The sequence below is a fragment of the Antechinus flavipes genome, chromosome 1, assembly GCF_016432865.1.
Source record: "Antechinus flavipes isolate AdamAnt ecotype Samford, QLD, Australia chromosome 1, AdamAnt_v2, whole genome shotgun sequence".
NCBI lineage: Eukaryota > Metazoa > Chordata > Mammalia > Dasyuromorphia > Dasyuridae > Antechinus > Antechinus flavipes.
The window spans coordinates 647,235,842-647,262,285 of NC_067398.1; the positions used below are offsets into that span (position 1 = coordinate 647,235,842).

At 35.0% G+C, this 26,444-nt stretch overlaps 2 protein-coding genes across 2 annotated transcripts in view; both read right to left on the reverse strand.

Annotated features, from left to right (window-relative positions):
* Nucleotides 1–26,444, reverse strand: part of LOC127544563 (uncharacterized) — a 236,115-nt gene that overhangs the window by 117,018 nt on the left and 92,653 nt on the right. The gene's annotated exons all lie outside the window — the stretch shown is intronic.
* LOC127544556 (leucine-rich repeat-containing protein 14-like) overlaps nucleotides 13,822–26,444 on the reverse strand; it is a 14,243-nt gene continuing 1,620 nt past the window's right edge. The window contains exons 2-4 of the mRNA XM_051971231.1: nucleotides 20,966–21,361; nucleotides 16,541–17,161; nucleotides 13,822–14,553 (exon numbers count right to left, since the gene is read on the reverse strand). Coding sequence (XP_051827191.1) covers nucleotides 13,986–14,553; nucleotides 16,541–17,161; nucleotides 20,966–21,327 — 1,551 coding nt within the window. The 5' untranslated portion in view covers nucleotides 21,328–21,361 and the 3' untranslated portion in view covers nucleotides 13,822–13,985. The remainder of the gene's footprint in view (nucleotides 14,554–16,540; nucleotides 17,162–20,965; nucleotides 21,362–26,444) is intronic.

Sequence of the window (26,444 nt, forward strand, 5' to 3'; positions counted from 1 at the left end):
TGACAGAATGAGGAAGTTACCAGACATTTTGATAAGTAGGGAAGGTCTGGGGTCATGATAGCTAAGATAGAAGGTCTTTCTCCTTATCTGGATTAAACATTTACAATTTATAATCTTAGGGTAGCCAGCCCTAATTTATATCAGTTCTAATGATTAGGAGGGAGAGATGGTGTTACAATCAGGAGGATTGAGGTAGAACAATTAAGGGAAACAGAGGCAGGACAATTAGGGAAACTGAGGCAGGACACTTAGGGAAACTGAGGCAGGACAATTAGGACAAATAACTGTGGCACAGCGTTCCACACTTTCTCTCTTCTGAATATCCAAATCATTGAATTACCTTTATCTAGATACCTGGAAGGTCTTAGTACCATAATCGACCAACCCTAGAAAAATGCAAGGACTTATGGCAAGGACAACTCTCTCTCTGACAACCCCAGAATTAAAGCAGTACAAAGGCTCCCTGTTGCAAGCATGTCAGGTCCTCTGCAGGACACCATCTCAGCTAGAGAATCCTTTTTGAGATGGACAGTTCATTGTGAGTTAGGTCTGTGGTCATTTGTGCACTTAACTCAGCCTACCCAGAACTGCCAGTCAGGAGGGCTGCAGTGCTAAAGGTGGTGCCAGCCATAGCCCCACTATGAGGGGAAAGAATGGCAGAGCATGTGTCTATCCGATGGACCGGGGGGGGGGGGGGGGAAATGGGATCGAAAGTGACTCCATCCATGCTCTCCTGGGAGAACAGACAGACTGCGAAACACTGCTACCAGGTTACAGAAAGGATCTGGACTTCTGAGCAGAGTTATCAGAGTATGCACAGTTAGACCATCAAGGCAGGCAAATCCTGAACTTTAGAGCCCTGATAGCAAAATTGTAATATCCTTTGAAAATGCTGAAATACTAATTAAGGAACTGGGATTACAGGATGGAGAAGTGGATGAGAGAGACTTCCAGTCCCAAGATGCCTGATTTCTGGTTGTTCCTAAAAAGCAGGCAGTTCAGAAAATAGTCTTCCAGGACAATTCCAACAGAATAAGGGGTTTCAAACCTAAAGCATATTAAAAATGAAAATCTTCCCATTTGGGAGAGGACTAAGAACCATTACATTGAATTCCCAATCCCTATATTTTTGCCTGCCTGCATTTTGGATTTCCTTCACAGGCTAATTGTACTACTTCTAAATTAAACATTTCTTCATTGGCCTTTCTAGAACATCTTTTCCATATAAAACATGCTTCATTTTCTTTTACAACTCTTTCTTTAGCTTCTTCAATTTTCCGGGACTCATCAAGATGTGGCTCCATGATATTGCACTGCATTCCTGGCATTGGATTCACTATGGCTGCCTCCTTCTCTCTTATCTCCTGACTCAGTAGTTTCAGTGGGGAACTCTAATGATTCCTTGCTTTTCACTGACATACTCCTACTCTTATCACTTAGAATGCAGTGCTCCTTTGTAAATGTGAATGGAAATTCACATTATCCAAATTCAACATTTAGACTAGATCCTGGATGCATTTACTCATATTAAGGGACAGTTTGATGTTCTCAGTCTATTTGGGCCCCATTGTTTACTCTGTCATTCCCTATCTCCTATACTTAAAGGTAATCAACAACTATAATTTACCATCACCTCTGTGTTCCAGTTTTATGATTATGAATTTTGAAAGTTCAATTACTACAATCATTCCTTCTCTCCATTTACCTGGTAAATCTTAAATCTTAAGCATGCTGGAGTCCACTCAAACTAACTCAGGAGAATAAATTATTAAATTTTCAACATGAACATTCACACCTCAGAAAGTGGCATTTGATTCAAAATCATTTATGATTTTGTTGATCATTGTCAGATAGTGATGGAGAAAAAACATTTAAAAGCATGTTACATGTGAAATTTTTTTCTTGGAAAGAGATTAAACATTAGCTAAACTATTCTGGTTTTTTGATCTTGAGATGCTACTATACACATGTAATATATAGTCACATACCCAAAGGAGATCATGAAAATCGAAGCCCCTATGTAATCCAAAATATCATTCTTTGTGATAGCAAAGAACTGGAAACTATATTAATGTCCATCATTTGGAGAATGACTAAGGAAAACGTGCTATATAAATATACTTGAATAATAATGTTTTGTAAAATATTATTAGTCAACAGAAGCATGTACAGATTTAGATGAACTGAAGCAGAATCAAGTAAGCAGAGAATCAAGAAACTTTTGCAATGATTCCAACATTATAAATGTAAAGAACAGTCATCAGAAAATAATAGAAAAAAAGTACTCTTCAAATTTAGATCTCAGTTGAACTGGATCTTCACTTCTGCATAGAAATGGTTTATATTTCTTGTAATACTTCTATTGTCTCCTCCCAACCTGGAAAAGACACTGTCTCTTGCATGAGATCTTCACTAATAATACCTGTCCTCCCTTCCCCATGCTAGCCTCATTCCCACCCTTAAAAAAAAGTTACCTTTAATATTCTTTAATATTCATGTTGTTTCTCTTAAAAAATGAAAGGTTTCTGATGGTAGAGATTATTTCTCTTTGATTTTTTTATCCCTAGTGCCTAGTGCCATACCTGATAGGGACAGCAACCAAACCTGTGAAATAATTAATATAGGAAATTCAATATATATATTCTAAGTGGAAGACTCCCTCAGCCACTGCATGTCACCACTTTCTGCAAATTCTAGCAACAAAGTTGCCTGCAACACTGAGAGCTTCAGTGACTTGCCCAGTCACTGGTGTCAGGGGTAGGCTTTGAATGCAGATGTTCCTAGCTTTGGGCTAAATCTGTATCTGCTATGTCAGTCTTAAATGTTTATTATCAAATGGTTGGTGGTCGTCTCTGATTTATTTATGGGCTTTCAGGGTTATATTTTCAGTGTTGTTTTTGTCTTTTTCTCTTTCCCAATATGCTCCATAGTCAGTTTCATAGTTTTCTTCTTTGAACCCCTTCGTCTCTCCCTCCCTCTACCTGTCTCTCTTCTCTCTCTTTTGTCTCCCCATCACCTGTCACATTATCCCTAGTCTACTTAAAGCTAATAAAACTGAATAGCTTCTGCATTTGTTTCCCTGCTTTCAGATTCTCCCCATTCTAATCCAAACTCCATGCTGCCTTCAAATCTAGATTTTTTTAGGGACTTCCCATTTGCTCCTGAGTGAGATATAAAATTCTCAGCCTGAAATTTGAGTTCTCTAAAGTCTAACTCATATCTCTTTCTGGACCTTTTAGGTACTTAATCTCATGGACAAACACTATACATTATTCCAATCAACCTGACTTATTAGCAGCTATTTCTTACCTACTGATCTGAACCATTTTAGAGCTGGTCCTATACTGTAAATACCCTCTCTCTACACTTTTTAAAACTCAATATTACTAGTTTTTTGCAAAGTTTTTCTTAAAGAAACCATTTCTTACCCCTCAGATGATGTAATATTTTTAGCTTTTATTTCTCTAGAAACTCATTCAATTCTATATGTATTTTCGTTTATCTTTATGTTAAATGTCTTAGATTTTGAGAAAACCACACTAATATTTAGCGTTCTTGCAGTTCTATTAATTAGTGAATTTAGGTGATCAAAGTTCTTAAAACTATTTTTTGTTGGTGGTCTTTTCCCCATCCCTCCATAGCTTAAGTGTTCTTCCTCTCTTGAGATTGTTTGCACTCATCTGAATGTGAGCAGTATTCATTATATCTTTGAATTCTCACCCTAGTATCCTTGCCTATAGTAGATATTAATCCAACATCATCTGAAATGAACCCAGAAGAATCTGTTTTTCAAAATGGGGTAAAACCTTCCCAGGTTCCTTAAAAACAAACCTTTTTGGGAGCTGCTGTGAACCATCTGTGATTACTTTCCTTATTCATTACTCCCAAGATGATGGCATCAATTTTATTTTTGCTTGACTCATCACATTTGAGAGTCCACTGACATTCTGGACATTTTGTAAAAGTCTAGAACAGATGCAGAAGCATCTGAAATTAAATTGGAAGTAAGGCCATGTCTTCACCAGTTCACACAGTAGCTTTCTCTTATTGTCTCTGTAAGCCACCTTGAATAGGATATTATACATGATCCATGGTATAGATTCTAACATTGTGCATATGATATCGTCATCCTTAGCCAGTTGCTGAGCACTTAGGAAAGTCAGGGTAGGTACATAGCTGATGACAGGGAATCTAGGATCCAAACACAAAACTGTCAATACCTGCCAAGGAAAAAGATCATAAAGTTCAGAATGAATCCAGGGGATTTAACAACTTGAGCCTATCTCCCCAATATCATTCATCTCTTCTGTTTTTCTAGCATAGTAATCAGTATTTAGTTGAGAGGCCATTTTTGGAGAGGGTTACAAGTATAAGAAAGCCCTGAGCTCGTACTGGGCTCTGTCCTTCTCCCCTTCATTGTTCCTATTGTTGTTAACTTGGAATTGATGTGTTCGAATTATTTCTCCCTATGGACTTCCAGACTCTTCCATCTCTCTAACTTCTAACCCATTTTCTTCAAGTCAGCCATTACTTTTCTTCTTGTGGGAGCTCTCCACTCAGCCTTGGTAGGCAGGTCATAGTGCTGACCCTTATTAACAGGTACCTGTGCCTACACCATTCTCAACATCCAACATTTTAATCTTTTTACTTGGAAAGCCTACTGGTTGTCCATGCTGGATAAATCTACACAGTCTACCAAAACCATAACTCCTTCCCTCAAAGAACTCCTGGTGTAACAAATGGAGAGGATACCTCTTAATTATTATAAAATGGAAGTACATTCAAGTGTAAAAATAAAATTGCTTTTTGAGCTCTATGGAGGAAAGTTCTTAACAAGTAGAGAGTTAAAGGAATGAAAAGAGTACTCAAGATGACCTAGAGTAGTTCAAGTTTTATCTGGTCTTTGAAGGACAGGTATCAGTTCTGTGTCAAATGTGGGGTCAGGAGAAAAGCCCCTCAAAAGTAGCAATTGTCATATTCTAAAAGGTTTTAATAAGAACATGATCTAAAAGAGGGGAAGAGTGAAGTAATAGATGTCAAAGCTGAACAAACAGAATATATTGGGCATGTTTGGTTGGCTACAAAAAAGGAAGGCAAGCAGAGTATAACATTACCCCAACATACTAAAAATAGAAACTCTCTGTTACCATAGAGAAATTGTTGTTCTTTGTCCTTATTTCTTGAAAAGGATCATGACATCAGGGAGGTGACATTTTGAATTGCAAATGAATTAGATTTAAGAGAGAGTGGTTGTGCCAGGTCCCCAGCATCACTTTCTCTTGTATATCTTGTTTGGGTGGCAAAAAATAATATATCAGGATGACTGGAGATTACCCTAGATGCACAAGGAGATCTTGATTTTTATAAATTAAGGCAATTTTCTGTGGCGACACCCATTCAGTGATTCAGGCTAGGCAAGAAATGAGGCAATAAATTCTCATCAGAACAGAACCAATAGGTATTTACAACCACCTTCAGCTGTCAAAACCCAACCAATGTCCAACAGAAGGTTTTCTTGTGACTTATTATTTGCTAATCAGTGAGAGCTGGAGGGATTGGGTTCAAGATATATTCAAGTAGCTCCATTTAAATCTGAATGCTTTATAAATATTAGACCATCATTAGTAAAATATTATCTTGCTTAGAGAAAACATGCCCCAGTCTATCTTTCTAAAATTTCACTTTCAAAACCACCAAGCTTCAGCCTTGAATCATTTCTACAATCCTAACCCATGCATTTGTTGCTGAATGAAGGTGAAGCAAAATTTACAACTGTTCAGAGTCCACTACAAATTAATGTCAGATAATCTGAACTGGGTCCTATTGCTGCTAGCCAATTCTGCTATATGTCTATTATTAAATTACTGTCTCCCCCTCAACAGCTACTCTTTCAACACTTTCATTTCTCTTCAGATTTCCCATAATTGTGCCTTCACTCCCTGTTTTAGATGAGAACCTTACTTTATATTTCACAGAAAGAAATTGAGGCCATTCACTCCCTGTTCTCATCTTTTCCTCATCTATCACTCAGGTGCATTCTGCTACTTTCTCTACCTTCACTGTTCTTGATCTTACTACGTTTAATCCCTTCTCTTGTTCAAGTGATTCCATTGCTTCCCATCTTTTTCAATAGGTTCCCCCTTCTATTAGCCCTAATCTTTTACTTTTTTTCAATATTTCTCTCACTATTGACTCATTTTCTAATGCTTCCAAATTTGCTCCATCTGGTTTATTCTGAAAATTTCTCACTATATCTTTTTATTTCCACTAACCATTGTCCTATATCTATTCTGATCTTTGTGGCTAAACTCCTTCAAAATACTTTTTATATGGATTCCTCTAATTTTTCTGTTTTCCTTGTGTTTTTGATCTCTTAAAATCTGACTTTGGACCTTATTATTCCACTGAAACTGCCCTGCCCAAAATTATCAAGGATATCTTATTTGCCAAATCTAATAGCCATTTCTCAATTTTCCTTCTCCTTAACCTCTCTGCAACCTTTAAGACTGCTGAGCAATCTCTCCTCTTTGATACTCTCTAAGTTTTTTAGGATACATCTATGTCTAATTATTTTCCTATCTGATTGTTCCTTCTGTTTTTCCTTTCCTGGCTCCTTTTTTCATAGTTCTCATTCAAGACTCTGTCCTGGGTCTATTTGTCTTCTCTTTCTATATTACTTCATTTAAGTTCCTCTACTCCACTTGGTGATCTCTTCAGCTCCCATGATTTAATGACCATCTTCATGTTGATGATCCTTCTTTATGCTAACCTCCAAACTCATTTGTCCAGCTGGCAGTCCTCAGAATCATCCTGGATTTCTTACTATATCTCATTTCCCATGTATAAGTTTTTTGGGTGTGTATGGCTATTATGAGGTTCTCCTTTAGCCACAATGAATCACTAGACTTCTTTCCCTTGAGAAAAAAGATCAAATTGTTAAACAAACTACAGCTATATCACAGAAATCATTCATTAAGTCTAAGGGAGATTTCTATTAGAGAGGCAAGGATGATTCAACATTCAACAAATAAATCTATCAACTTGATTAAAAGCCAAAACATTCAAGATAATCTTCTGAATAAGCCCAGAAAAAAAGTTTTGCCAAATTACAACATCTATTATGCCAAAAATATTACAAAATATGAGTTTTGTTATTATAAGATACATCTATCTCATACCAAAAGCAGCATCTTTTGGAATGGGAATATACTACAAACTTTTTTTTAATACAAGAGGGAACAAGGATGTTACCTCTCTCATCAAATCCTAGGCCATCTGGGTAGCACAGTAATAAAACACAATTTGCTAAGAAAAACCTCCCCTAATCCAAAAAGAACTCATAAAGAGTTAGACACAATTGAAAATGAAAAAACTATAGTAAATAATTCAAATTCTAATTTATTCCCCTTTGCCCCCAAATATTTTGTTTCCTGTCATATAGACTACACCTTCTGACTCTCCTCAGCCTCTGTCCCCACGATAACTAAACATTCTCCTAATCCCTGTCTGAAGAATTCTGAGGAACTCCAGAACTAGAAAACAACATAAGAATTGTCAACTCTAAATCTCTTATTTCTTATTTAGAAAATAAGTTCCAAGCTCAGAGTCACAATGAGTTATTAATAGTGCAATACCTCCCTTTTCTTCTCAATGTATCTCTTTATTACTGTTCCTTCTTAATAGCCTCTAACAAAACCAAAAGCCTCACATGTAGGAGAGGTTCGGTAGATTCTACCTCAGAAGGTAAAGGGCCCTTGGGCCAGTGAGGCAAAAAGCTGTTCTACTTGCTCCCTCCTCCACTTAAGCCTTGCTACTTTTAAATACTCATACCCTACCACTTCTGCATTTGGAACCATCTCCAACCATCCACTCACCTGTAGTTTTCTCAGGAAATATTTTTACAATAAAATTTAATGATCAGGTAGGACATATATGTAACTAGGTATTACTTGAGGACACATTGAACACTGCTTGCTTTGGGCTTTAAACATGTTATATCTTTCTGTTCCACTGAGACACCTGTGCTCAATTCCCTTGTTAAGTAGAGAGGCTAGAGAGATTACAGGTGATTAGTGATGTAAATACTTATTAATTGACTTTTTTTCAGTTGGAGATGACTGAACAAGTGATGGTATATAATGAGGAAATACTCTTATGCTATTAAAAAATGATGAGCAGAATGCTTTCAGAAAAACCTGGGAAGCCTTACATGAACTGATGCAGAGTACAATGAGCAGAACCAGGAGGACATTGTAACAGTAAAAGTAATTATAAAAGCAATATTATATGATAATCAGCTGTAAACAACTTCTCTATTCTCAGCAATATAATGATGCTAAAGAATCAAGGACTTATGATGAAACACATTTTCCAACTCTAGAAAAATAACTGATGGTATCTGAACATGGATTGAAACATACTTTTAATACTTTATTTTTTTCTTTTTATCTGTTTTTTCTTTTGAAACATGGGATATAGAAGTATTTCACATAATTTCACATGTATACTCTGTATCAAATTGCTTGTTTTCTAAAGGAGGGAGAAATAAATGGAGGCAGGGAAAGAATTTGACACTCAAACTTTTAAAAAATGAATGTTAAAAATTTCTGTCTACATGTAATTGAGGAAAAAATGTTAGAAAATTGTCTACATTTCTTGATGAGTTCAAATGGCAGTGTCTGTGAGAATCTTATTGACAGTTGCTTTGCAATATTTCCTGGCCATGTTCTTTTTTATTTTTCTCTTATAATCTTAAGCTTTCCTTTTTATTTTCCTGGACAACCAATAATGCCCACAGTGGTTTTTTCCTGATCTTAGTGCCCTAATTCTTGCCCTTTTGATTTAAAAAATATAAGGTCTTCTGTAGAGGGCTGGAACTATGCACTGAGATCGGGATTGCCAGAACTGCGAGCACTTGAGGCTAACTTCTGATTGGACGATATTCTATGGGCATATGCTTGGAAAATGGTCCTTTCCACTATCCATGCTGGCTCAATGATTGATGTATAGAGGATTGTAGGAGGGACTAGGGAATGGAGTAAAGCTAGCCAGAAACACACTCACTCCCGCGGTAGACGAGGGAGAAGGCACTTGCAGAGATTCTCTTCCATTCCCTTCATTTCTACCCTTGGGGACCAAGAATAAAGATGGACTTTTGCTTATCCTGACTCTGGCTGATTCTGGGGTGTCCTGGGTGCGAAAGTAGTCGTTAAAGTCTTCCAGTGACTAGTTTGGAAGTTTTGTCTTCTGGGGAAGATTCTGGAAAGATGGCAGAGTAGGCACTTGAGGAGTCGGGAACTTTTGGTTTGGGGTACCAGGTCAAAGTGGAGAACTGAAGTACACCTAGAGGCACAATTAGAGGAGCTTACACTAATTCTTCTCATTTTAAAAAAATGAATTGGCAAAGAAGAAAGAACCCAACCACAGAAACTTACTATGGGAACAAGAAAGAGCAGGGTTCATCTTTAGAGAAGGATACTGAAATTTCTTTTTAAAAGCTTTTTTTACCCCAAAGTGTAATGTTAAATGGTCCCCTGCCCAGAGAGAATTTATAAAAGAACTAAAAAAGGATTTAAAAATCAAATGAGAGAGATTGAGGAAAAACTAAAAAAAAAAAAAAAAAAAACTAAAAAACTTACTATCCAAGAAAAACAAGATTATGAAGAAATAGTTAACCAATTAGAAAAGGAGATACAGATCTCAAAGATGAAAATAACGATTTGAAAATTAGAATTGGGTAAGGGGAAGCCAGGGAAGCTATGAGAGATCAAGAAATAACAAAACAGATTATAAAGAATGAAAAAATAGAACAGAATGTGAAACATCTTATAAGAAAAACAACAGATCAAGAAAAGAAAATATAAGAATAATAGGACTACCTGAAATCTGTGACCAACAAAAGAATCTTGACATAATAATGCAATAAATAATCCAAGGAAATTGTCCTGGAGGACATGAAAATGAGGGAAAAATAGAAACAGAAAGAATCCACTGAATACCACCTCAAAGAAATCCTATGTGGAAAACACATAGGAATTTTTTTTTCCTACAAACATTTTTGCACATGTGTATCCTTTCCCCTTTTTTATGACCTATTTGGAATACAAGACCAGTAGAGGCACTGCTAGATCAAAAGGTATATATAGTATGATAGCCTTTTGGTCATAGTTCCAAATTGCTCTCCAGAATAGTTGGATAAATTCATAACTCCACCAACAATGTATTAGTGTCCCAGTTTTCCCACATCCCCTCTAACATTTACAAATTTTGAAACCCCCAGATCAAAGAAAATTTTGCAACAAACAAGAAAAAAAGCCAATTCAAATATTCTGGAGCTATAATTAGAATTGTACACAACTTAATATCAGTCACAATAAAAGACCACAGGTCCTGGAATCACATAAACTGGCAATCAAAAGAACTGGATTAGCTGCCAAAAATATCATCCAGCAAAATTATCCATAAAATATTATGAAAAAAGGACATCTGAGAAATTTGAAGATTTTCAGGACTTTCAACCAAACTCAATAGAAATTTTAACATATGAGAGCAATATCAAAGATCAGTTTCAAAAGAACATAATGTGGACATATTGTTTGTTTTTTACATGGAAACGTATAGCATATGTTTAAGATTGACATCAGCAATTGGATATCTCAAAAGAAAGATTGGAGCAGATTTCAATGAATCTGACTCTAAAAAACAAAATCACTTAGAAAAAGGTAAAAAGAGTAATTATATTATACAAATGAAGTGCAGAGCAAGAATAGAAACAGAAAGAATCCACTGAATACCACCTCAAAGAAATCCTATGTGGAAAACACATAGGAATATTTTTTTCCTACAAACATTTTAATAATTTTTAAAATAATAGTTTTTTATTTTCAAAATATATGCAGAGGTAGTTTTCAACATTTACCCTTGCAAAACCTTATATATCAAAATTTTTCTCCTTCTTTTTCTTCTATCCTCTCCTCTAAATAGCAAAGAATCCAATATATATTGGAACATGTGCAATTCTTCTATATATATTTCCATATTTATCATGCTGCACAAGAAAATCAGGTCAAAAAGAAAAAAAAAATGAGAAAGCAAACAAAAAGCAAGCAAACAACAAAAAAGGTGAAAGTACTATGTTGTGATGCACAGTCTCCACAGTTCTCTCTCTGAGTGCAGATGGCTCTCTACATCAGAAGTGTATTGGAATTGGCCTGAATCACCTCATTGTTGAAAAGAGCCAAGTCCATAAGAACATAATCTTGTTGCTATGTACAACGTTCTCTTGGTTCTACTCACTTCACTTATCATCAATTCATGCAAGTCTCTCCAGGCCTTTCTGAAATTATCCTGCTGATCATTTTTTATAGAACAATAATATTCCATAACATTCATATACCATAACTTATTCAGCTATTCTCCAACTGATGGGCATTCACACAATTTCTAGTTCCTTGTCACTACAAAAAGAGCTGCTACAAACATTTTTGCACATGTGTATCCTTTCCCCTTTTTTATGACCTATTTGGAATACAAGACCAGTAGAGGCACTGCTAGATCAAAAGGTATATATAGTATGATAGCCTTTTGGTCATAGTTCCAAATTGCTCTCCAGAATAGTTGGATAAATTCATAACTCCACCAACAATGTATTAGTGTCCCAGTTTTCCCACATCCCCTCTAACATTTACAAATTTTGAAACCCCCAGATCAAAGAAAATTTTGCAACAAACAAGAAAAAAAGCCAATTCAAATATTCTGGAGCTATAATTAGAATTGTACACAACTTAATATCAGTCACAATAAAAGACCACAGGTCCTGGAATCACATATACTGGCAATCAAAAGAACTGGGTTAGCTGCCAAAAATATCATCCAGCAAAATTATCCATAAAATATTATGAAAAAAGGACATCTGAGAAATTTGAAGATTTTCAGGACTTTCAGCCAAACTCAATAGAAATTTTAACATATGAAAGCCAATATCAAAGATCAGTTTCAAAAGAACATAATGTGGACATATTGTTTGTTTTTTACATGGAAATGTATAGCATATGTTTAAGATCGACATCAGCAATTAGATATCTCAAAAGAAAGATTGGAGCAGATTTTCAATGAATCTGACTCTAAAAAACAAAATCACTTAGAAAAAGGTAAAGAGAGTAATTATATTATACAAATGAAGTGCAGAGCAAGAATAGATACTGAATCATTAGAGGGGGAGGAGCACTTGCAGTTCTGCATATCTATCATGAAGGGTATAGTACCCTCCAAAACCTATAAGGAGATAAGGGTGGAGGGATGGGAGGACAGCAAAACAAAGAGTGCAGGAAAAAAGACAAGGAAGGTTTCAATAGGTGGTGATGGTGGTGGGGAGATTAAGTAATAGCAAGGCAAGTTAAGGAGCAGAATTAAAGCAAAGGGTAGCAGGGATGAGAAAGTTGTGTGTGTGCGTGTGTGTTTCAGGCATGTGTGTGAGTGCATCTGTGTGTATGTATATATCTATATATATATATATATATATATATATCTATCTATCTATATATATATATATATATATATATATATATATACATATATATATTATATATATATATACATAAATATATCCTTACTATACTTGCTTGGGGGAGGTGAGGAACATGAAAGGGGAAAAAAGAATAAAATAAAAAGTTACACAGCAGAGGAAAAAAAATAAAAACCTATAAGGAAGTAAAAGAAAGATGGACAATCATAAATATAATTCCTTTTACTATTATATATCCTTTCTAAAACCGATAATTTATTCTTACATATTTTGAATCCTCCTTGATATTCTTTTGGGCACATGATATTGTTTGTTTTATTTTGTTTTGAATTCCTTCTCTTTTTCTTTTTTCATATTCTGTTTTTAATTAAATAAATAAAAAATTTTAAAAAGTTTGTCTTCTTTCAATTCTTCCTATACCACTCTTGTCCACAACGATTGCTTCATGAAACTCATATGCCTCTCTCACTAGATCCCATCTTTTCTACAACTTAAATTCTCATGTTTGTCTTCTAAATTTTTTACCCTCATTGTCCAATTTCTAATCTTACATACTCTAAATGTTTCCTGAAATCTGTTATTACGATTCTCAACTACCTTAGGGATTCATGTGATATGTGAGTTCCCTCTTACAGCTATTGTGTTATGATAGTTTTCTCTATGTCTTGGGCTCTTGCTTTGCTTTTTTTTTTTTTTTTTTGTATTATAACATTTATTTTTTTGAGGTTCTTTACTTATTTCTTTGGCTGCAGTTTCTCTGAAAATTTTTTGTTCCCTCTTTTTTGTGGTTGATCTAATTTGGTGTGTGTGTCATTCTTTTGACCTGGTACAGTTAAATCTGGGCTCAAAGAATCAAGTGCTCATCGAACAATTTTCTTCCTAGATTTTTAGGGAAAAATTCATACAACTGAAAAGTTTCAAGGGACACAGATCATCTCATCCTACTCAGCTATATCAGAATCTCCTTTCCAATATTTTTGATAGGTGTTGATTCAGTTTCTTTTTTGAGACCACAACAAAGTAATACTATTTCTTTTCTTTTCTTTTTTTTATTACTATTTCTTAAAACTGATAATCTGACTTTTGGAAAGCTTTATTTGATAAAATATTTTTCTTGAGATCCAGTCTGGAATTTCCTTCTTTGCAGTTTTCCTTAATTGATTTTTTAGTCTGATTTTATATTGGTTACACTTAAATTATTTTTAGAAAAATATTTATGGCAGCTTTAATTTTATTAGTCAAAAACTAGAAACATATATAATAAAGAACAACAAATCATGTAATATATATGCAAATAATACCTTAAAAGACATTTATTTAAAATGATATAAAAACATTGAAAGATATCACTTTATACAAAGAGCGACTGATAAGTGCATATACATTGTCTCCAACTTGAGATAAAAATAGTAATTAAACATTTGGTTTAATGAGATTCTCCTCATTTAAGATAATCAACCCATTACCGCAGATCAAAATAGTCACCCACATCAGAGAGAGAATCGTAAGTCACAGCAATGGCCAAGTCTCCTCTTGTGAGTTGCGTTGATTTAATTTCATTCAGGATAGAAACAAAATCGCTACTCTCGACGTATTGCTCTGGTGTCCTTAAATAAGATAGATGCTGGGGCAGGTTTCTGTAGCAATCCAAGAAGATTGGAACTGATATTATCTTCATGTTGAGCAGTTTGTGTGGGGATGGCTCCAAGAAAGCAGTCAAACTCCTCTTAGATAATGGATTGCCATACAGACCAAGATGGGAGAGGTTGGTACAGGAATATAGATAGGATGAGGTTTCATAAAAGTTAATGTCATTGAGCCCACATTTTGTTATATTTAGCCACTTCAGTGAGTTTGAGACTGACTTTAGAAGTTTCAGGAAAGAATCTAGTTGTTCTTTTAGCCTGTTGCCAGAAAGACCCAGCTTTATGAGATGGGCGCTATGGTGACTCTGGGCCATGTAACTTAGATCTTTCTCTGTCAGAGAGCAGTAAGAAAGTTGAAGGCTCTCTAGGGAGTAAGGTAGATCTCTGAAAATAAAAGAAAAAAAAAAGACATGTATTCTATATACTAAAACTCAGAGAACTATTTCTATTTCTTCCTCTATACCTGCTAATGGAATGCCTTAATCTTCTAGTCTTCTACCTATTCTGGACACATTTAATCCTCTAGATAAGAGATTTAGGTATTGACCAAGTGAAGGGTCCAGAATAAAAAAATAAAATAAAACAGAATAATGAGGAAACTAACTTATACTGGTTTTTATTTTTTTTTAAGTTAAGATAAATAACCTATTCAATGACCACCAAAATAAATCTTTAATTTAAATTTAAAAATCTTTAGGTCACCAAAGAAGTCCTAGATGTAGGAAAATGACTATAGGAAAGGAATTGGGGAAGGTTGTTATGAATAAATGAGAAAAAAAAAGTACTGGAAGCTAGAAAACTTTAAGAGTATAATCTGGGGACACGGAACTTGTAACACCAGAAATATCAGAAGTAGAACTAAATTCCCAGCTCAACCAGGATTGGCATAGCATGTAGAAACAAATGGAAAAGTCTTGTGTAATTGTCCCAGGGTTCTGATGTGTACATCATTTGTTAAGATTATAAATGGCTCCATAGATAACACTTATCAAAATATCAAAGTAGTTGCTACAAGAATAGGTGGGTCTTCTATAAAAGTCTAATCGATCCATGTGCTTTGAAATCTAGCAGTACTGACCAGAGGTTCCAAAAAACCCACATTGATGTGTGTAAGGTGCCAAGAAGAAAGTTTAATGATCAGATTAACCTGGAAGAGACCAGAGAAATACACTCCAAGGACCTTAAAGTTTTAGGACAGACTGACTTGCCATATATGCCTTTGGGAGCAAATATTCTGGATTCCAGAGAAAAAATCTCTACAGGAAAGGGATCTGTATGTGCCAAAATGTTTGTAGCAGCCCTGTTTGTAGTGGCTAGAAACTGGAAAATGATTGGATGCCCATCAATTGGAGAATGGTTAAGTAAATTTTAGTATATGAATATTAGGGAATATTATTGTTCTGTAAGAAATGACCAGCAGGATGAATACAGAGAGGACTGGCGAGACTCACATGAACTGATGCTGAGTGAAATGAGCAGAACCAGGAGATCATTATATGCCTCAACAACAATACTGTATGAGGATGTATTCTGATGGAATCAATTGATCAAGGATGGACAGAAGCAACTACACCCAAAGAAAGAACACTGGGAAATGAATGTAAACTATTTGCATTTTTGTCTTTCTTCCCAGGTTATTTTTACCTTCTGAATCCAATTCTTCCTGTGCAACAAGAGAACTCTTCGGTTCTGCAAACATATATCGTATCTAGGATACACTGTGACATATTTAACTTGAATAGGACTGCTTGCCATCTGGGGGAGGGGGTGAAGAAAGAGAGGGGAAAAATTGGAACAGAAGTGAGTGTAAGGGATAATGTTGTAAAAAAAAAATTAACCAGGCATGGACTCTGTCAATAAAAAGTTATAACAAAAATAAGAAAGAGAGAGACAGCAACAGACAGCGAGAGACAGCAAGAGAAAGCAGAAAAAATCTCTACAAACATAGAAAATGGGGTGGGGGATCTGATGTCACTTGAACCTTACTTCCATCTGAATTAGTCATAGGAGGTTAGAACATACATAGAAACAGAGTTAAGTGTGAAAAAAATTAAGAAAAAATTAATAAACAGGGGCTGTAATATAAAGTAGTCATAAACATATTCACTCCAAATATGGATAACTGGCTTATCATGAGAAGGTAGATGGGAAAGAAAAAAGAGTAAAAATCCAATATTAGAGGTCTGAGCAAGGGAAAGAAAGAGGAGAAGTAGAATAAAAGCAGATCTATGTGTTAGTTCTATGTTTGTCCCTCAGTTTGGCAATATGACAAAAAAAAGATGAATGATGATAGTTGCAGGGGATATGGGAAGAGAAATACACCAATGTTTTCTCAGTGGAGATACAGGGGTTCTCTCCCAAACCTACTTACCTAAGCAGATACTCCACGAGGTCTGAAAGACAAAGACAATGTATAGAAAGCTCTCTGAGATGTTTCAGTTTGCCCAGTTCTGCAGCAAGAATTTGAATATCAGTCTTTTGTGCAAGGGCTGCATTCTTTTTTTCATCTATCCTAAAAGAAGGTAAAAACAGGCTCTGCAAGCTTTGTAAAGTTGTCAGCTGTGACATAAGCCATTTGCTATCCATCAAGGTTATTTTGCTATATCTTAGGTCCATTCTGCAGATTGCCAAAGAGTCTAAAAGAGCAAAACATTTTACATAATCACGAAGAAAAGTGTAGGAAGTGCAGAAATTTCGGCACTTCAGGTGGAGATAGTTGTTGGTGTTGTTCTCAAGAATTTCCTTTAGAAATTCCCAAAGGAAAGAGGTCAATTGGAGATCTACCAGGAGAGCCACATGTGTTTCTTTTGTTGAGACTGGAGAGCCTTCTGCCATCTGGTCTCCTCTCTGGTTTTGTGGATCATCTGTCTGCTGCTGTGATGAGTTGTAGTTTCGGAAAGCATCTATTGAGTGGGTCCACAGTATCATGAGATTTCTATCCCAACAAGTATCGCTACTAACTAATCCTGTCATATCCATCTGCTTCAATATCCTGCATTAAGGGGAAAAAAAAAAGAAAAAGGAAAAATTCACAACCTTGGCCAGAAGGTCTAGGAAGGTGTGCTTATCATCATGACTGGAAGGATACCTGGTTCAAAATATACTGCTCCTTGCATATACTTCTATTAATTAATATGTTACCAAGCAGAAGCACCAACTGGGTTGCAGTGAAGAATGTTATAGCTGATTGAGGGAATGAAAACAGATCTTTTTACTTTATCCTACAAGTTATTGATACCTTAGACTTTTTTTTGGACAGAATGGATCTTTCCTAACTATAACCTTATCCATCTCCACAATGGTGATAGAGCCCGATAGACTGATATAAACTGAAAAATTATTTCAGCTCTGCATGCCTCTATTTGATCTTCCTGGTGGGGATTTGTTATACAGTGAAAAGAGCAAGTATGAAGGATAGGAAGACATGGATGGAAGTCTAGCCTCTGAAATGTCCTGTCTTGAAGAGCCACTTGACCTCTCAGTATTTTAGCTAATTTCCTAAATCTGTTGGTGGCAGAGAAATTGTTAACCAACATGCATGGTGGAAACTAACTCATCAGAGTTCTCTTGTCAGTGATAATCCCAGATCAAGTCCTTATTTCACATCAAGATTGCAGAAACATGAGCCCCCAGAAGAAATCACTCATGCCTTCTTCCTAAGTTTTCCTGTTTCACCCTACACCAACACACACACACACACACACACACCCCTAATGTTGCTTCTGTGTCAGGCTTCCAGATACTCAAGGATGCAGTCTTTCCTGCCTTAAGTATCTCCAGGACTACAAACACTACCCATCATTTTTTTTTTAATTGGAGGACAGAATTCTTCTTAAGCCGCAGTTGAAGGAATTATAAGTGTCTCTTAGGGAAGACACACACTTCTTGCCATGACAACAGGCAATTAATTCCTGGGGCAGATCTTGAAAATTCTAACTTGCCTGTCTTCTTCAATGGATCTCTTCTCATCTTCTGATAGCTCTGCATTCATTCTACAATGACTGACACATTCATGCTGTCTCTTATTCTATTCATCCCACTGAATCTTTCAAAACACAAACCCCTTCTCAAACCAAGCTATTTATTCCTTCAATTTCAATTACCTTACCAAATATACTATTTCTAAATTAAACTCTTCTTCATTGACCCTTCTGGAATATCTCCATTGGTTATTCGTGGATGCCTTTTCTATAAATAACAGGCTTCATTTCCTTTTACAATTCTTCCTTTAGCTCCTTCAATTTTCTGGAACTCTTTGAGGTGGGGCTTCATGAGATTACACTACATTCCTGGCATTGGATTCATTATGGCTACCTCCTTTTCTTTTTTCTTCTGATTCAATTGTCTTGGGTGTGGGGGGAAGTCCAATGATTCCTTGCCCTCCACTGATATACTCCTTCTATTCTTATCACTTAGAACCCACTGCTACTTTGAGTTTCATGTTATACAAACTGATTACCTAGACTAGATCCTGAATACATCTATTGACCACTAGGCATTATCCTTCTCACTCCAGTTCATGCCTTCATATTAGAGGGCAGGTTGATGTTCTCAATCTATTTAGACCCCATTATTTACTCTGTCATTCCCCCTCAGCTCTACTTAGAAGAAATCAACTATAACTCACTATCACCTTTGGCTTCCACTTTCATGATCATGAATTCTGAATGTTCACTTACTCATCAGCTCTCATCAGTCCCTCTTTTTCTTTACTTGGTAAATCCTAAATGTTGAATATGCTGGAGTCAGCTCAAACTGACTCAGAAGAATCAATTGTTAAATTTTCAATGTGAACATTTATACCTCAGAAACTGGTATTTGGTTCAAATCAACATTTCATTTGTGATTTTGTTGGTTGGTTTCTTTAGATAATGATGAAGGAAATACAAACAACTTAAAAGCACTTTCTTGGAAAGATAATTGTCAAACATTAACTAAAATATTCTAATTTGTTGATTTTGAGATGCTATTGTACATATATAGTATATGCCCTAAGGAGGCCATTAAAATGAAAGTCCTCATATTTCCAACATATGTATAATATATAGTAGACATCAATATGATACTCTACCACAAAGAATGCTATCATTTAGAGAATGACTAAATAAATGGTACTACATAAATTTTAACGTGCTATAAAATATTATTTATTAATCTAGAGAATCATTCACTGACTTAAATGAACTGAAGTACAGTAAAATAAACTGAGTCAAGAAATGACTAATATTATAAATTTCATTAACAGTCATCAGGAAAAATAGAAAATGAGTATTCTGAAAATTTAGCTCTCAGTTAAACTGAACTTTCACTTCTACATCAGAATGGTTTTTATTTCTTGTAATACTTCTATTTATCAACTCCCCAACCTAGAAAAAATATAGTCTCTTGCATGAGGACTTTGCTAATACCACTGTTCTCCCCTTCCCATTCTAGCATCATCTCTACCTTGAAGAAAAGAAAATTACCTTGAATATTCTTCAATATACATGTTTCTTTTAAAAAATGGAAGGTGTCTGATGGCAGAGATTATTTCTCTTTGGTATTATTATCCCCGGTGCCTAGTACAGTCCCTGATAGGGAAAGCAAACTTCTAAAGTGATTAATATAGGGACTTCAATATATATTGGGGGATTCAATATATATTGGGAGATTCCCTCTACCAGTGCAACACTAAGAGCTTAAATAACTTGCCCAATTAATGGTGTGAGGCGTGGGCTTTTAACACAGATCTTCCTAGCTCTGAGGCCAAAACTATATATGTTTAAGCTTACAAAAATAAGCTTAAATACTTATTATCAATTGGCTAATGGTTATCTCTAGTTTTCAAGCTACAATCCCAGTGTTGCCTTTACCCTCTTTTCCAAAATGCTCCATAGCCAGTTTCATAGTTTTCTCAATTCTTTTTGGTTTTTGACTCCCCATCTCCTCTCACACAGTCCCTAGGCTAATTAGAGCTAGTGAGACTATTTAAATAACTTCTAAGTTTGTCTTCCTGTTTTCAGATTCTTCCCATTCTAATCCAATCTCCATATTGCCTTCAAATATACATTTCTAAACCTTAAGTCTGATATCACTTTCATAGTCAATCTTTAGGGCCTCCCCATTTCCCGCAAACTGAAATATAACATCTTCAGCTTGAGATTTGAATTCTCTAGAGTCTAACTCTCATATTTCTTTCTGGACCTTTTTGATACTCATCTCATGGATATACACTATGCACTGTCCTCGTCAACCTAACAGATTGCTATCTCTTCCCTACTGAAATTTTTAGACCTGGTTCCCCATATTGAAAATACACTCCCTCTTCACTTTTAAAATTCAATATTGCTAGCATTTTACAAAGTTGAGAGAAAAGATTCAATTTCCTACCAGTAAGATTATGTAATATATTTTTAGTTCTTATTCTCTAGAAAATTGTTCAATTCTATATTTTTCTCTTTGGTTCTCTCTCTGTTAAAATTTTCCAGTTTTAAGAGAAGAATGCTAATATTCTTTTGTGATCTAATGCTCTTGCAATTCAGTTAATTTTACTGTAATGAATCTAAGTGATCAAAGTTCTAATCACCAGTTATTGCTAGTAGACTTTTCCCATTCCCCTGTAGCTGTTTGAGTTTTCCTCATCCTGAGGTTGCTTTGTATGAAATAATCTGACTTTGTGCTAGATCCATTAATACTTTAAATGTCTACCCTAGCATCCTTGCCTGTGGCAGATGCTTAGCAGATATTAGCTGAAATGAATCCAACAGAGTGTTTCCCAGAATATGATAAAACTTTCCCAGGTTCCCTGAGGACAAACCTTCTTGGGAGCTGCTGTGAATTATTCATGGTTACTTTCCATATATATCTTAGCCCTCCCCCGATGATAGCCTTAATTTTATTTCCAGTTGACTCATTATAATCGAGACTCTCCCAACATTCTTGACAATTCCTGGAAGAACTCCTGGAAGAACACCAACATGTCTGTAACAGCTTCTGGAATTTAAATTGGGAGTAAGGCCACGTCATCACCATATCACACAGCAGCTTTGTCTTATTTTCTCTGTAAGCCACTTTAAATAGGACATCATACACAATGCATGGCACAGATTCCAACATTTCACACATGGCCTCCTCATCCTTGACCAGTTGTTGAGCGCTCAGGAAACTCAAGGTGTACATAGTTGGTGTCAGGGAAACTCAGAACTGCCAATATCTGTCAAAGAGAAAGATCATAAGCTCAGAATGAATCCAAGGGACTTAAAAGCTTGAACCTATATCCCCAATATCATTCATATCTTCTGTTTTTCTAGCATGGTTATTAGTATTTAGTTGAGAAGCTATTTTTTGGAAAGGATTATTAAGTATAAGAAAGCCCTGAGCTCATGCTGGGCTCTGTCCTTCCCTCTTCATTATTCCTATTGAGGCTAATTTGGAATTGATATGTTCCAATTATTTGTCCCTATTGACTAAGCTTCCAGATTCTTCCATCTCTCTACCTTCTAGTCTATTTTGTTCTAGTCAGCCATTACTTTTCTTCTTGTAGGAGCACTCTGCTGGACCCGTTTTGAACAGGTTGCACCTATGGCTACACTATTCTCAACATCCAACATCTTGAATCTTTTCATTTGAAGGACTAATGTTTGTCCATGCTTGATACCAAAAATATAGTCCCTTCTCCTCAAGGAACTCCTGGTCTGACAAATGCAGAGGATACCTCTTAATTGTTACAAGATGGAAGTATATCAAATGTAAAAACAAAATTGCTTTTTGAGCTCTATTTACCAAGTAGAGAGTTACAGGAATGACAAGGAAGTACTCAAGATGTCCTAAAGTAGTTCAAGCTTTATTTGATCTTTGAAAGACAGGTGGCAGTTCTGAGTCAAATGGGGAGTCAGGAGAAAATTATGGCCATGATCTAAGAAGTTCTAATAAGAATATGATCTAAAAGAAGGATAGAGAGAAGAGAAGTAACAGATGTCAAAGCTGAACAAACAGAAACTATAGGTCATGATTGGTTGGTTATGGGAGATTTATTTTTTTTCCTAGTGACAGCCAGAATGATTTGACTTTAAGGCATAGTCAAGTAATTCCATTTTGATCTTAATGGGCTTTATTAGTATTAATACATTAATAAAGTATTATCTTTCTCAGAGAAAACATGCTTTATTCTCTCTATATAAAATTTCACTCTCAATACCAGCTAAGTTTCATTTTGAATCATTTTCATCATGCATCATTTTCTTGCCTATATATTTGCTGTTTAATGAATGAAGTGGAGAAAAATTTGCAACTATTCAGAGTTCAGTACAAATTTATGTTAGATAACCTAAAGTGGGTCCTCATTGCTGCTAGGCAATTTTGCTATGCCTCTGTTATTAACTTATTATCTCACCCTCCCCACTTACTCTTTCCAAACTTCCATTCCTCTTCAAACCTCCTGTGATTGTCCCTCCCCCTACGGTTTCAGCTGAAAATCTTGCCTCATTTCACAGAAATAAATCGAGGCCAGTCACCACGAATTTTTTTTTTCATCTTTTCCTGACAGATCAGTCAGATGCTTTCTGCTACTTTCTCTTCCTTCATCCTTTTTTAATGTGGTCTTGACATCACCAAGGTTAATCTTTTCATTTGTTCAAGTGATCCCTTTGCTTCCCATCTCCTTCAAAAGGTACCCTCTTCTGTCAGCCCTACTCTTTCACTTGTTTTCAATATTTGTCTCACTATTGACTTGTATACTGCCTCCAAATCTGTCCTACCTGGCTTATTATGAAAAACTCTCCATAAATCTTTTTTTAAATCTCTTCTAACTATTGTCCTATACTTTTTCTGATCTTTGTGGCTAAACTTCTTCAAAACACCTTCCATAGTAGGTGCCTCTAATTTTTCTCCTTTCGTTTTGTTCTTAATTTCTTAAAATGTGGCTTTGGGCCTTATTATTCTACTGAAAGTCCTCTCCCAAAAGTAACTAATGTTATATTAGTTGCCAAATGGCCTTTTCTCAATTCTCCTTCTCCCTAACTTCTCTGCCTTTGACATTGGTGAACAATGTCCCCTCCTTGATATTCTTTTCTCTCCTAACTGTTTTTTTTTCTTTTTTTTTTTTTCCTTTCCTGGTTCCTTTTTCATAGCTCTTAACTCAGGGTTTTGTCCTGGGTCCATTTATCTTCTCTTTTTATGCTCCTTCTTTGGGGTTCCCTCTGTCCTATTTCACCTGGTGATTTAATTGCCATCTTCATGCTGATCATTCTCAAATCTACCTATTCTATCCTCAATCTCTTTGCTAACTTCTAATCTCTTGTCTCTAACTGCCTTTCAGCTATCTCAATTTGGATGTCCAATAGACATCCTAAACTTAATATATTCAAAATAGAACTCATTTTTCTTTTCCCCTAAAGCATCCCCCCTACATTTTCTATCAATATAGAGTTCATCACCACCTTCCCAATCACTAGAGGAACAACCTAAGATCTATCTTAGAGCCTTACTATTTTTCATATCTCATATTCAAGCTTTTCTAAATGCTTTTCCTATGTCATGCTTCCCCCCCCTTTATTCCTTTCCCATTAATCTACACATTTTATCCTAGTACCTAGTAAGTATCTGATTACCTTTCTACACCCTACCTAATCCTTTATTCCTTGCCCATTAAATTACCTACCTTGTTCCACTGATAGAAATCTATATGTCCCTTTATATTTCACCTTATTCTATTCTGTCCTCTCTTATTTCTTTATAAATTTTGGAGGATGCTAAAACCTTTATGTCATGTATTTGCAGTATTCCCTATTTAATCCATTTTTGATGTGAATAGGTTTCAGGACTATGGGCCCTCCTCTGCTTTCTAATGCCTTGGTATCAGTTCATTTATATAACCTAATTACTACTTTTTTAACCTTTCCCTACACGATATTGCTTTTTAGAATCAGATCATACTCAGCTCTGACCCAGTCTTTCTTTTGAACTATTCAATTACCAGTGTCAAAATATACATTTCCATGCATAATGCATAAATGATTTATTTATGTTGAATTTCTTAAAATTAATCTTTGATATTGGCTCTGATATGTTTTTTTTTATTATGTTCAAGATTGGTTGAGACCACAAACTAAAAATCTACAAATTTGCTGAATGTCCATTTTTCATACAATATTATGGATAATTTTGCTGGATATGATATTTTTGGCTACAGGCCTAGTACTTTTAATTGTCAATATATATTATTCCAGAGCCTGAAGTCTTTTATTGTGACTACTGCTAAGTCTTTTACAATTCTAACTGTAACTCCAACATATTTGAAAAACTTTTTTGTTTGTTTTGTTGCAAAATTTTCTTTGTTCTGGGGGTTTCAAAATTGGGTAATAATATTCTTATATATTTTCTACAAATCTACAAAGATTTTTTCCACTTTTACTTTTTCCTCCTGCTTTATCATTCCAGGACAGTTTTTTTAAAATTATTTCTTGCATTGTTGTGTCAAAGTTCTTTTTTTGGTTGTTGTTCACAGCTTTCAGATAGTTCAAATCTTTTTATATTTTCTCTTCTTGACTTGTTCTCCAGATCTATTGTTTTTCTTATAAAATATTTTTGTTCTATTTTTTCCCATTCTTTACATTTTGTAAGTTATATCTTGGTCTCTCATAGCTTCACTGGCTTTCCTGCACCCAATTCTAATTTTCAAATAATTATATTGTTCTTTAATACTTTATCTCCTTTTATAGTTTCATATTCTTGTTTTTCTTGGATGGTTTTTATGTTGTTTTTTTTGTTTTGTTTTTCCTTAATCTTTCTCACTTTATTTTTTAATTCTTTCATGAATTTTTCTATACATTTTTTATGGGCAGATAACCTTTTAATATTACTCTTTGAGGTAAAAGATGCTTTTAAAAAATTTCACTGTCCTCCTCTGAAAGTGAACTCCAGTCTTTCCTATTTCCACAATAACTTTCTATGGTTGGGTTTTTTCTTTTTTGCCTGTTCATTTTTAAAATTTATTTATTTTTAATACACATTGAATTCTCTTGGGAGAGAAAAGTCAGAGCAAACAGGGAAAAGCCATGGGAGAAAGAAAAAAATAGAAAAAAGTGAACATAGCACATATTGATTTACATTCTGCCTCCTTAGTTCTTTCTCTAGTTACAGATGACATTTTATGTCCAAAGTCTATGGGAATTCCTTTGGATAACTGAACTACTGAGAAGACCCAAACCTTTCATATTTGATCATTGGACATTCTTGCTATTACTGTGTACAATGTATTGCTGGTTCTGCTTGTTTCGCTCAGCATCAGTTCATGTAAATCTTTACAGGCCTTTCTGTAATCAGTTTGTTCATATTTTTTTAGAGAAGAATAATATTCCATTACCTTCATGTACCTCAACTTGTTCAGCCATTCCCCAATTGATAGTCATTCACTCCTTTTCAAATTCTTTGCTACCACAAAAAGAGTTGCTACAAACAATTTTGCACATGTGAATTCTTTCCCCCTTTTTTATGATTTCCTTGGGATACAGACACAATAATAACACTGCTGAGTCAAAGGGTATGCACAGTTTTATAGTCCTTTGGACTGCTTTGCTTTCCAGAATGGTTGGATCATTTCATAACTCCATCAACAATATATTAATGTTCCAGTTTTCCCCACATTTCCTCCAACATTTATCATTATCCTTTCCTGTCATTTTAGCCAATCTGAGAGGTGTGAGGTGATACCTCAAAGTTGTTTTAATTTGCATTTTTCTAATCAATAGTGATTTAGAGCATTTTTTCATATAACTACAAATAACTAATTTAATCATCTGAAAATTGTCTATTCATATCCTTTGACCATTTATCAATTGGGGAATGATGTATATTCTTTTAAATTTGACACAATTTTTTTTTTTTTAATTATGTTCAAGATTGGTTGAGACAAACTAAAAATCTACAAATTTGCTGAATGTCCATTTTTTCATACAATATTATGGATAATTTTGCTGGATATGATATTTTTGGCTGCAGGCCTAGTACTTTTAATTGTCAGTGTATATTATTCCAGAGCCTGAAGTCTTTTATTGTGACTACTGCTAAGTCTTTTAAAATTCTAACTGTAACTCCAACATATTTGAAAAACTTTTTTGTTTGTTTTGTTGCAAAATTTTCTTTGTTCTAGGGGTTTCAAAATTGGGTAATAATATTCTTATATATTTTCTACAAATCTACAAAGATTTTTTCCACTTTTACTTTTTCCTCCTGCTTTATCATTCCAGAACAGTTTTTTAAAATTATTTCTTGCATTGTTGTGTCAAAGTTCGTTTTTT